Source organism: Ambystoma mexicanum, chromosome 1p (assembly GCF_040938575.1).
Source record: "Ambystoma mexicanum isolate Mex_15411 chromosome 1p, UKY_AmexF1_1, whole genome shotgun sequence".
NCBI lineage: Eukaryota > Metazoa > Chordata > Amphibia > Caudata > Ambystomatidae > Ambystoma > Ambystoma mexicanum.
The window spans coordinates 553,051,512-553,064,201 of record NC_090921.1 but is presented as its reverse complement, the minus strand read 5'-3'; the positions used below and the strand labels follow the sequence as shown (position 1 = coordinate 553,064,201).

Genomic DNA, 12,690 nt, shown 5'->3' with positions numbered 1-12,690 from the left:
ATTGGCTAGTGAGAATAACAGATTGGTATAGCACTTTGGCCTGAGGAAGGCGGAGCTCCAAATGAACAGCAGATCCTGCTGAAACTCGAGTTGGCACTCTCTGTTAAGCTTGTTTCCTACATGAAGTTCTTCAGAATGTTTGGGCAGATGATTGCAATGCAAGTTGCAGCTTTAATGTAATACAAAGCTACATATTGCTTAATTGAGGTTGTGTTGCCCATGCTGGCCTTGTCCATCTTTTGGGCCTTTTTGTTTAATGTTGTCTGATGTACCATTTTGTGATGTTTATATTTAATGATTGTTTTTGAACCACTTGTGGTGGTGGATGTACATTGGATGCTATATACATTTGAAAGGGTCTTTTACACTGTTCTTACCTGGTGGTTTAAGTTATTAAGTTTTACCCTGTAGAGTTACAAATGTATCTTTATGAATGTGTTTTATAAAAGGTCTCTTTGTAAAGAATGTTTTGCAATAAATCAACATTTTGCACACGACTAAAAGTCTGATAAAATTGCTGTGTGGTTCTTTTTTTTTATACCAGTGAGGATAACGCACCACAAACGTAGAATTTGATATCCATAAGAACAATGGGGTGTCGGGGCTTCCCCTACCACCATACAAACTGCATTGTGATTTACATTTCTCCTGACATTACAGTAATTATTGTGATGTACAACCATCATCACTCATGCATTTTGTAATCACCACTATTCTTAAGAAGCCCCCGATGAGTGCTAAGATTGGTCACTGCCTTTAATAAAGCTGCTCTGAAGATGCTCTTTGAGCCTTTGAAGGAGTGGATGGGTTATTAAAATAGTCACTGTCCTGAATGAAGTCTTGCCTTTTGAGTGGACCCTAGCAGCACAAAATGGGTCTCAATTTCTGTTGCATTAAAATATTGAACATTGAAGTGCCTTGGTGTACAGGACCATCCCCTTCTTTCATTTTGAGTTCATACTTAGAAGCAGCTGTGGTAATTCACAAGTATAGACAGGCATTTGCAATGTATTGTCAAGAGGCTTAACTAAAAAGTTAAGAAGGGGCCATGAACTGTAAAAACATTGTTGCGATTATGACCTACATGAGGAGACAGAGAATGGTCTATACAACACCTAAAGTTGCAGGTCTGTGATTTGAAAAGTTTACTTTAGCTCTAGGTCTGGCTGAGTTTTGCTGACAAAGGCCCAGGGCATCTATGAAATTAGTTTTGTGGCTATGGTTCTTTGGGGGATTTTTAGATGAGGTGCGCCGAGTCTTCTGGCTATGCCCACAATTCTGCAATAGATGCTTTAAGTCTTGGACTATGACTGCCAAGGGCTCGATCTGTTGGATTCCCTCACCAGTGCACTCCACGAAGAAGCAGAGTAATGCAGCTCCTGTATACATGCAACTCACTTTTGCAAGCAGTCAGGCTCTTATCTGTTGGCACATTAAGAGTTGGTCATCTCTGTCATATGGTCATAAATAAGTCTCAATCGGCCTTGGCAGCACTTGAATTTCATCATAAGAACCGTCACATACTTACACTTTGTGTTTCTCTCTGTCTCTTACACACACATAAACCATGTGAAAAGTGTACCCCTTTCTCTTCTTACTAATGGCCCTACGACAACAGCTCACTTAATCTTGCCTGCTTGGATTTCATTTGCAGGGAAAAATCCTAGGCACGAAGGACAAGAAGGTGAGAAAACCGTCCATTGGTGAGAAGTTGACAAGCATTTTTGGCCTGAAGATGGCAGGAGAGCAGGATGATGAAGAGACTCTTCGGGAGAGGGCATTTGTCGACTTGGCTTCCCGCTGCCAGGCTGTGATCTGCTGCAGGGTTACCCCTAAACAGAAAGCCATCGTTGTGAAACTGGTGAAGAGATACCAGAAGGCCACCACGCTAGCCATCGGTGATGGAGCCAATGACGTCAACATGATCAAAAGTAAGAGTTACACCCAAAGGTTTTTATAAGTCAGCACTGTTAAAAAATATTGGATTTAACAGCTCCAAGAAAGTATCAGAAAGGTCAGCCTACTAGGAACACATGCAAATTGTTTTGACCTGCTTGGGGCAGTATACATTTTTATGCTTGATGTGAAAGGTGTGAGATGCAGGCTATTGTAAAATCTTGAGAGCACACTTTTTTAAATAGTCTTACAAGTTCAAATGAAAGAACAAAAATAAAGCTATGTGGATTATCTAATTGGTGGAGCAAAAAATGATGTTAATGTAGATTTGAGAGTCACTGTTATTTCATTTTTTACCCTTCTGAATGACCGTCATTTAGACTCTTATCGTGCGAGCAACAGGATGGCAATACACAATGTGTCCCTGAGACACCCTGAGATTTAAAGGATCAGGATTATACATGTTACTCCTTTTTCCCAAGGGAGCAATCTTTCCTGGCTGGCTATGGCAGCATAACTAGTTTCTAAGGTACAGCAATGGCAGCAACTATGGTTAAGATCATCTGGTTATTCCTTGAAAAAATCCAAGTTCTATAGCAGCCCTATAGCACTTCCTATGGAATAGTGCATACCGATACACATAGGCATAGATCTGTCCTGACACTGTGCCCTGGACAGATATGGTGAGGTATTATCACTTGCTGTTTTTTTTATAGAATACAGACACCTTTGAAAGCCACGCAGTTCCCTATGAAAGAGCCAGTGATTGCTGAATTATCAGGACCGGTCTGGTTATTTGTAAGATATTGTATCTTATTGGGGTACATTTGGGATTTGGCTGTATTTTCGTACCATAAAAATATTGGTGGTAATTTGGTGGTAAATTAGTCTTGCATTTAGATTGGGTTTGGCCTCATATTATTTTAGTGACCATACCTTGTTAGCTTATATTGGTGGTAATTTTAGTGGTATTTTGTTTTGCGGTTTTTATACCTGTGGTATAGCGGGGAGCATGGTTTTCTTTTTATACTATAACCCCATCATAAAACAAACCTTCCCTTTCTATTAGAATACCCCCTAGTTGTCTGTAGAGAGCTCCAGACCTATGCACTGTTAGAACCCAATCATTTTATTCAGAGCGCCACCTACAGTTTGTGGCTGGTATCACTGGCTTATATACATCCAGTGATCTATGTGCCATAAAACATTACTGGCTTATTTAAATCCAGTAATCTATGAATCAGATCCTTTCCCATCAGCATTAAAGGAAAGAGGCAATCATCATACCGCACACAAACCTTATCTTATTTGTTACTTTACTTGAGTTGGTAAATTGGCAAATGCACTACTGCACTGATATGAGCCTCCCCCTTACACATCACCTATGTAAAATAATTCACAGATGCATGAATGACGCAAAATCTCATTTGTTTTCATGTATACTTATTATATTGAATCTTATTTACATGTCATCAAGTCTTACCATGGGTTATTTGCAACATCATCTGGAATACAAAAAAAAAAAAAACAGAACAAGCAGGTCTTTTGAAACATGAGTTAAAGTTCCCACATTCTGAACATGATGAAAAATAAACATGCAATGACTTCCTGCACTAAAACCTCAGCGGCTTAATCAGCAATTCAAATGGTCCTCACTTGGCACATATTTTACCAAGATTAGTATTTCTTTGAAGTTCCCAGCATGACCTTGCTACACTCACAAATGCAGGCCCAGTGTCAGTGCGAAATGCTTTGGTAATCTTGTGTGGGGAGCACTAGCAAGACATCTCTCACAGCCAGCCCTCTGACCCCTTGGAACTCTGTCAGTCTTCTCAGCCTAGCACCAACTAACCCTTCTCTGCATTTCTTGTCCCGAGAAATTTCCTATCCTTCCCCTTTTGACGTTTCTTGTCTGCCTATAATTTACCCCAATCAGGTTAACAAGAATGTGTTCTGTATCAACCCTTATACTCAGAACATTAAAGGCTTTAGGCTTCCCTGTATTCATTTTTTATTCTGTTTCCTGCCACAGCATTCTTTCTGCTCTCCACAAGCTAAAAAAAAGAAAACACCAGTGTGTGTTTCAAAATCAATTACAGCAGCGCCATAAAACATGGATTTTACCTCATTTTGCATAGAATACTGCGTTTTAATGCTAGAAAAGCTAGAATTAGTATTTTAGTTATATTGAATAAGGTTAGTCAGTTATGTATATTCTCATGTAGTTTCCATGTATGAGACATCCAAAAAAAAGTGGTGCACTTCATTATTTGATCTGTCAGCACTAGGCTTTTCTATGCGTGCATGTCATTCTCTGCAGTTTCAAGTTGGGCTTGGCTGTGTTGTAAATTCTGTATTTTGCATGCCACCAACAACACATTTACATGTCACACTGGCAAAAAAATGTATGCCATATTACTGCTGGCAGCAAAAGGGCCACTACAGTTTGCAAAAATGCTATTACATTTTGGCAATAAAAATGCCATACATGTCCTTACATATACCCTCCTTTTTCAACAATTATGGCTACCCAAATCCACAATTGGAGGAAACCCAAATTGTTGTTCTTTCTCTTTCCATTATATGAATCCCAATTGAAATAATAGCAACTTAATAAAATGGAAATTGACATATTTCATAATAAACCACTGCTTAATCATAATAACTATAAAACTTATCCCAAATGGGTCCTTGAGTCCTCATACACATGTGCATGTGAATGTATAACTTTCTATTCAACCGAAGTGTCCGCCATCAACATTTCATATGTGATAACAAAATAATAAAATAAATAAATAAATTAATAAAATGATCAATATAATTAACTAAAACAAATAATTAAAATAATAAACATGTGATTCTCCACCACACTTATATTCAGTTCCATAGAATAATACTATGCTTCATCAGAAACGCTGTAGAATTAAGTTCAATTCTCTACTGTTCCTTTAAAGACGTTTATCATTTTTATGATTGCACCTCTGAGATGTCCTGATCATCAATTTTTCATCATCTGGTTCATTCGGTGAAATTCTTTCATCCTGGCACTCTTGGATGCTTTTCCATAGAATTAATCTCTTTGGGTGTCCCAGTCACTTTGTCTTCACCTCCATACTTCGGTCCGGAGGCTTTACTTGAGCTTCATCCTGTGGACTCCAAGACTCCTTCATGTCTCGTGTCCTCCGGTCCTGCGACCTCTGACCTCAACCAAAGATGAATTCATTTTTCTAAATTAAGTAGAAAAGAGACAGATTAAGTGTATAGCACAATACCAATTTTACCCTTTCCATCACACAAAAAACTAAATGTAGTCCAACACATTCCGCTTGAGTCTTCTGATTTCTGAAACTAAGCACATGTTAGAGAGAAAACCATAATATATATAAGACACCATTATACATCAATAAAATATATTTCAACATTGTACCATAATAATTCAACCTGATTCAGCCCCTTATATCAATTTTTATTACTGCACCTTTCTTAAATGTGGTATTTTTATCCATATTTATCTCTACAATAAACATTACATTTATTTACATTTTTTATGGCGTGGGACACTATAAGGACAGGGACTGTGTCTTTCTTTCCATGTGTTCAGGGCACTTAAGCTGTTTCTACTTGCTCAAGTCTCCTGATTTCATGTTTGGGGTGACAGGGCTTGATTTGGTTAACATGAACAAATTGCTCTGTCACCGTTTCACCCTCTGTCTTCAATATTTTGTAAACTACTGGGGACACCTTATCCACAATTTCAAATGGCCCTTACCAGGCTGCAAGAAATTTAGATTTTTTATGTTTACCTTTTCCAAAATGAAATGTATATACCTGATCCCCTACATTATACTCTTTCACAGATGTCTTTCGATCATAATATGACTTTGCACTGTCAGCAGCTCTCTCCAAATTTCGCTGCCCAAATGCAAATGCATGTTGTAAATGCTTCCTCATTTCTTCCACATATTCATGAACTGTAGATGCACTCACAAGTGTCTGCTCAGGGGGCCTGTATAATAAATGTTGTGGCAGTACCATCTTCCTACCTGTCAACACCTCATGAGGGCTGATACCTGTTGCTTTGGCAGGAGTCGATCTGAGTACCATCAAAACCAGAAGTAATCGTAAATCTCAGCTGGAACCTGCCTCTGCTACAAACTTCTTTAATATCTCCACAACAGACCTGTTGCAACATCCAATATTCCCAGAAGAGGCAGGTCGGTATGCAATATGCAGTTTCCTTTTCATCCCCAATATCTGCCACACCTTACTCATCAAGGTACTTGTGAAATGACTTCCTCTGTCTGACTCTATTCTTTGTGGTAATCCAAATCTTGGAAATATATGATTTACCAGTAATGTAGCTGCTGTTTGCGCACTACAGTCTGGTGCAGGAATACAGTCTACCCATTTTGACATCAAACAAACCACTGTCAAAAGATAGCGGTTCCCCCTACTCAACCTTTTTACAGGCACTACATAGTCAATTTGCAAATCTGACCATGGAAGGGTTATGCCTATTTTCATCAGTGTAGCTCTATGCATTGGTGAGGCAGGTTTAAATTGGGCACATACTAGACACCCCCTAGTGTATAATTACACAACTTGGGACATATGTGGCCAGTAAACATAATCTTTTAGTATTTCTAAAGTCTTTTGTGAACCTCTGTGTACTGCAGTCATTGCATCATGTGAATGGTGTAGCATTAGCCCTCTGCATGAAATGGGTACCACCCATTGTATCTGTCCTGTTATGGATTCCCTGATCATGAGTCCATCCTGTAGTCTAATTCATTTTTTATACTTTAACAACACCCTCAACTCTTCTTTTCCTGTACAATCATTTTCAGTTAAAGGATTTTGTTCGGGGTCCATCAAATGATTATAATAGATCCCCAATATTGGATCATCTTTTTGCACTTTAATCAGATCTTGATCTGGTGTAGCATAACTCCATTGCACTACTGGTTGTTCTACCTCTTTTGGAGCCTTAGAGTGTGTAACTGCATCTATCTGTATTTCACCAATTAAATGTTCAATGGGTAATAACTCTCCCATAGCAGCCCCAATCTTGGCTAATTGATCTGCTTTATCATTTCCCTCCTTATCTTCCCCTGGAGTTTTCAAATGCCCACAAAATTTCCTCCAGTACACTGTTAAATCATTTTCTGACACTAATTTGTCTATAGCCTGTATCATTTTTCCATGTTTGAGTTTTTTTTAATTATATGTAAACAAGCCTCTTGATTTCCAGCCAGGCAAATACTCTACAAAGCTATTTCGTGCATAATCAGAATCAATCACCAGGACAATTTCACTGAATTTATTATCAACTGCAGTAGTAATTGCTTTATAAATGGCTGCCAATTCCGCTACCTGACTACTCCAAGCCCGAATTCTCATCCCTATACTAGGAATGTCCTCACATTTGAACCATACCTTTCCTGTCCCTGACACCAACTGTTTATTGCTGTCATTTTCAATGTGAAAGGCACAACCGTCATCATATACAGTTGGTAAATTCTTACATGTATTTTCATCAAAAGCTTTGTGTGGTGATTGTTCAAGCTCCTGCAAGCCAGATTCCACCTCTACTTCGCCTGATACACATTCAGCTGCACAGTCATGTAAATCTGCTAATCCTTGAGCAACTGGGCTCTTTTCATTCTGGCCATACCTCACTTCTACAGGAAAGCCTTGCAATGCCAATGTCCATGAAGTAATTCTGGACTGTGCTAGATTGTCTGACATAATCCTTTTACTCTGTAAAAACTGCAATAGTTGATGATTTGTCTCAATGATTACCTTTTCCCCTAGAACAATGGGGCGGAAATGCTGCAACGCCCATACAGTGGTCAAAAGGGCCTTTTCACATTCACTGAATTTGATCTCAACCTGGGAAAATGCCTTACTTGCATAAGCAATGGATTTGTGGTTCAAGTCATGTTTTTGAGATAACACTTCTGACATACAATGTTCACTGAAACCTATTTCTATAAAGAAATCTGTTTTTTATGGGATACGCTAAACATGGTGCTTTTATGAGACATTCCTTCAATTTAGCAACTGCCTCAGATTGTTCCTTTTCCCATTTCAAGGGTGTATTCAGCTTCAATAGTTTAGTCAGTGGTTGAGTAATTTCAGCATAATTTTCAATACATTTCCTGTTATATCCCGTCATTCCTAATAAACCTTTTAAACCTTTCACGTTTCTAGGATCTTTCAATTTCTGTATTGCCTCCACCTTTTTCCTTTATGGATTTAGCCCATGTTCAGTTACTTCATGGCCTAGGAAATTCACCTTTTTCTTGCACCAGCGGGCTTTCTGCAAAGATACTTTGGCACCCACCTTTTGCAATTGGTCAAGTACATGTCTAATTTCATCAAAATGGCTTTTCAAGTTTTAATTTTTTATCAGGACATCATCCACATAAACTATAGTTCCTCTTTCCGCTGCATCAGGCATAGCCTTTCTCAAAAATATGCCAAATTCTCTTCCACTATTGACATACCCAAATGGTGTTCTAGCCCATGCATATTGCGTTTTATCAAATGAAAATGAAAATAAATTCTGAATATCATCTGCCAGTGGCACACACCAATATCCAGATGTGAGATCTAATGTGGTAAATACATTTTACCCATGCACTTGAGCAAGGCCTTGATCAATGAATGGCAGTGGCCATCTAGACACCGGCACTCGTTTATTTAATTCCCTCAGGTCTACACACAGACGCCATTGACCATTCGGCTTTAACACACCCAAAATAGGAGTTTTGGAGGTACTATGAATGGGCCTGATAATTCCCCTAGACTCCAAGTTTTTAATTATCTCTGCCAATGACTCTAAGCATGCCAGTGGCAATCGATGTTGGTGCACAAATACTGGATTTCTACCACACCCCTCTGGTAATGTGGCAACATGTAAATTAGTTAGGCGGCAATCACATGTATCTTTGGCAAAAACGTCTTTAAACTCCATAAATATTTTTCTCAATTCATTCTTATCTTCTTCGCTATCACGTGCATCTGCTAACAGAATCTGCTCCCCTACCATTTTTGAAAATTCTGGGAAATTCTCCAGTGGAGGAACCTCTGTGCTTCCCTTCTAACTGTATGGCTATATCTCTTTGCAAAGCTGCCACTTTTAGATATGTTGGCATATCAGCTTCCACTTCAATGTGCTGATCTTCTGTTTCATTGTCATTTAAATCAAATACTATACAATTCTCTTGGTGACAGCACACTGTCTCATCAGAATCATAAGGCTACGCAGATTGAATTTTGAAGATCCCTTTGGGTTGAGAATCCAGATTCTCTTGCAGCACACCCTGTGCATCTACATATCTCTCAGGGATATTTCCAATCACCATGTTATTGAAATCTGCAGTATAACGTGATTTTTGTATGGCCATTCTTCTAAATGAATATCCTAACATCCTTTATTATTCACCATAATTTTGACAAACCCTTCCCCAACATCTATCAATGGGGTATATTCATAATCCAGGCCTTGCTGTTTCATGGATTCATTTAAGCACACAAATGCATCAGAATCTTTCATTTGCTGTCCATTCTTGCACTTTAGTGTTATAGCAACCTGCCTGGTGAATGAAGGAATTGTAATATCCTTCTTCACCTGTAATTCAATTGCATATGGGACCAATTGTGCACAATGATAAGCCTTTCTCTTGTCTTCAAATTCAGGCGCAGGCCCACCTAGCCGGGACCATATTTTTTGGTTAAGGAAATCTAACACCATACACATTCTGTGCATGATATCATTATCCATGTAAAAATCGTTTTGTGTTCCACTGACTATCCACACATAGTGGTAGATGGTTTCTTGTCCAATGTTAATCTTTAGCATGCATCTTCCTGCAATTCGATTTTCAAAATCTGGATGGTCCAAACCAGAGACATATTGGTTTTTAATTCTAAATTTTGGGATATCCTCCCTTTCCATTATTCTCTGCAGTAGTTTTTCATTAATAAAGCTCCTTTCCTGTTCAAGTACCAAAGTGGCTTTTATCATTTTAGAATGGTAATGGCTGCTCATCTTCCATGTGTATTTCAGAGTGGTGATGTGTTTTTCAGTCTCTTTTAGGAATAGTGATCTGTTTGCATGTCTTCTCTTTTAAATAGCAGCGCAATGTGTGTTCATCTATTTCAGTTTGCCATTTCTTCCTAGGGTCCAAATAAATCTGCATGGATTGTTTTTCTTTTTCACTTTGCATTTTATCCTGACGCATCAAAATGACAGTGACACTAGGCACACAGCTATTCTGTAGGTACACCTCCACTGCATCATTTGTTTTGGCAACAGTATGGCATTCACTTACATTGCTGTTTTGGGACTTTATTTTCTTAGGTCTTAATGGTTTTTTGGTTAAGGACCACAGTACCCCATTTACCCCATCTATGAGAGGAGACAATCTTTTCAGGCAATCTGTTCCCATTAGGAATGGAATTTCACAAATAGATCTGATCAACACTTCCTGTTTCATTCTGTTTTCCTATCTTTATGTCAACCTTGGTAATAACCACAATAGGCACCTCTTCACTGTTAAAGTTATGGACTGGTCCTTCACTCTGCCTCATTTTGATCTGATTCTGTGGGGATCTCCCTTCATTGATACTTATTACCAATTCTTTGCACTTAATTGTGGCCTGTGCGCCTGTGTCAATCATTGCAAATGTATTGCATTTCTCTTCCACAGTAATGGGAGCATAATATCTGTCTTCAACTTCCTTTAATGCACACAAAAAGTGTGAATTCTTTACTGATTTCAGGATTCACTTTTCTCAGACCTTTTTCACTTTTGGCTAAGCACATTGGTAAATGGAAGGACATTTTTCCCTCCTTTCTGTCCTTTTCCGTTTTGAAAACCTTACTCATGTCCCCATATTCAGAGGTCCTTTGGAGTGTGGCCACTGTTCGCCCTTCCATCCAGGAATCATCAGAGTTCACACTACAATCCTCCAACTGAATATGCGTAGAAACATTACTTGATAATTTGTCATTTTCTAATTCTGGGCATTTGTGGGTATTTGGCATGGTCCCAATCTTTTTAACCTCTTCAAAAATCTGTGGCTCAAAGACCTCTTCAGGTGACTGATCTGTACCCTCCTTTTGAGTACTTATTATTCCTGCCTGTATTTTATTAACTTCTTGATTGTCTAGGGAGAGCGTTCCAACATTCACATCTACCCCCTCATTAATTATTTTACCCATGCAGGAGTTGTCTCTCTTAAATCTGGTTCTTTGTTCTTTTGCAATTTCATGTTTTTCTCGTTGTCCATTTTCATTTGTGCAAATCTCCGTTTGATTTAACTCCAGGTTAAACCAAACTTCTTTTTAAGATGTATTTGCAATTTCAGTCACATGTCCATTTGCCGGTATTTTCATTTTTAAATCATTGAGCATCTGGGTCATTATCCAAAACCAGATCAAGGCAATCTGTCTTTTTAGCATTGCAGGTTTCATGAATATTTAGTCACTTATTATCGTAAACCACACGACTACTGCTATGGCCTTCTGTCCCCTCCTTTGATGACTGTTTTTGAACTGTACATAGTTTTCCTATTTGTTCAGCCAACATTTTCAGTTGGGCCTCGAGACACTGGAATCTTTCCATCTCTCTAGAATCTTCTCTCTGCGGCCTATGTCGATATTGGTTGTTTTCCCCCTCATTGAATCTATTCTGATATCTCTCAGGAGAGTGATTTCTATCGAGGTTGTTTCTGAACTCTTGATTCATGTGGGGCGGGGAGCGGGGTGCACCTATCCTTTGGTTGTAGTCCCCAGGTGGCAGTGATTGAGTATATTAAGGTGGGGCATAGTTCATATTCTGCCTCATGTCCTGTCTCTCATTTTGTGAGTATTGTCCCCTATGCTGATTCCCATTTTCAGTAAATCGATCCACATATCGGGGTCTGTCCTGATTACCATATATCATGGTGTTGGGATCAAATCTGCTCTGTGCCCCCAATGTCTGGTAGGGAACATTATTTCTTTGATCGTGGCTTTGTCTCTGATTATTGTTCATACCTGACATATCAGGCCGATATCCTGCCCGGGGCCTGTCTCCTAAGTACCTAGGGCTAATGTAGCTCTCCCTATTACTAGGATGATGTGATTGAAACATCGGTGCAGAGAGCGACAACCTCTGTTGATTACCCCTTTGTTCTGGTATCACATTATTTTTACCTGGACTTTGAGCGGACCCAAATGACATTTTAGCTGACCTGATCTCCACCACTGTTGCTGAGGATTCTTTAGATTTTGGTCTAGTATCTTTCATGTTATCACTCTCTCTACCCTGACAGTATAGCACTTCATTTTGTACTTTGGTGCACAAACCACTCAAGGGACTTGTCACGATCAAATTTGCAGACTAACTGTGATATGTCTTTCTGCAACCCATAGAAGTAGGCAGTTTTAAAGTAATTGGAATTGGGGTCAAAAGATACATCAAAGCGGGAAAAGGCTCTTTTTAAGTCTTGCAAAAACTGGCGAGGGGGCGTATTTGGCCCAGCCGTAATCGTGTATGCAACTTTCTTTGCCTCCTGTAATGACTGGAATGGAGAAAAATGACGTCTAATCTCCTTTTCAAACTCTGCCCATTTCATGTTCTGCTGTTCATTTAATCCTCTAATGACTGGCTGTGGGAGCATCCAGAGTTAAATGAAAGTATTGTCTGTATTGTTCTTTAGGTATCTGGAGGCCTTTATATATGTCGTGCACCACTTCTAAATGGTTCTCTATGCAGCACTCCCCTCCTTTTTTGAATGGTT

At 39.0% G+C, this 12,690-nt stretch overlaps 1 protein-coding gene across 2 annotated transcripts in view; it reads left to right on the top strand.

Moving 5' to 3' along the window:
* The window catches only part of LOC138575469 (phospholipid-transporting ATPase IK-like), a 1,193,252-nt gene that overhangs the window by 1,103,922 nt on the left and 76,640 nt on the right, over nt 1-12,690 (top strand). For both annotated transcript variants that reach the window (XM_069649486.1, XM_069649487.1), the window contains one exon: nt 1,655-1,931. In XM_069649486.1, coding sequence (XP_069505587.1) covers nt 1,655-1,931 — 277 coding nt within the window. The remainder of the gene's footprint in view (nt 1-1,654; nt 1,932-12,690) is intronic.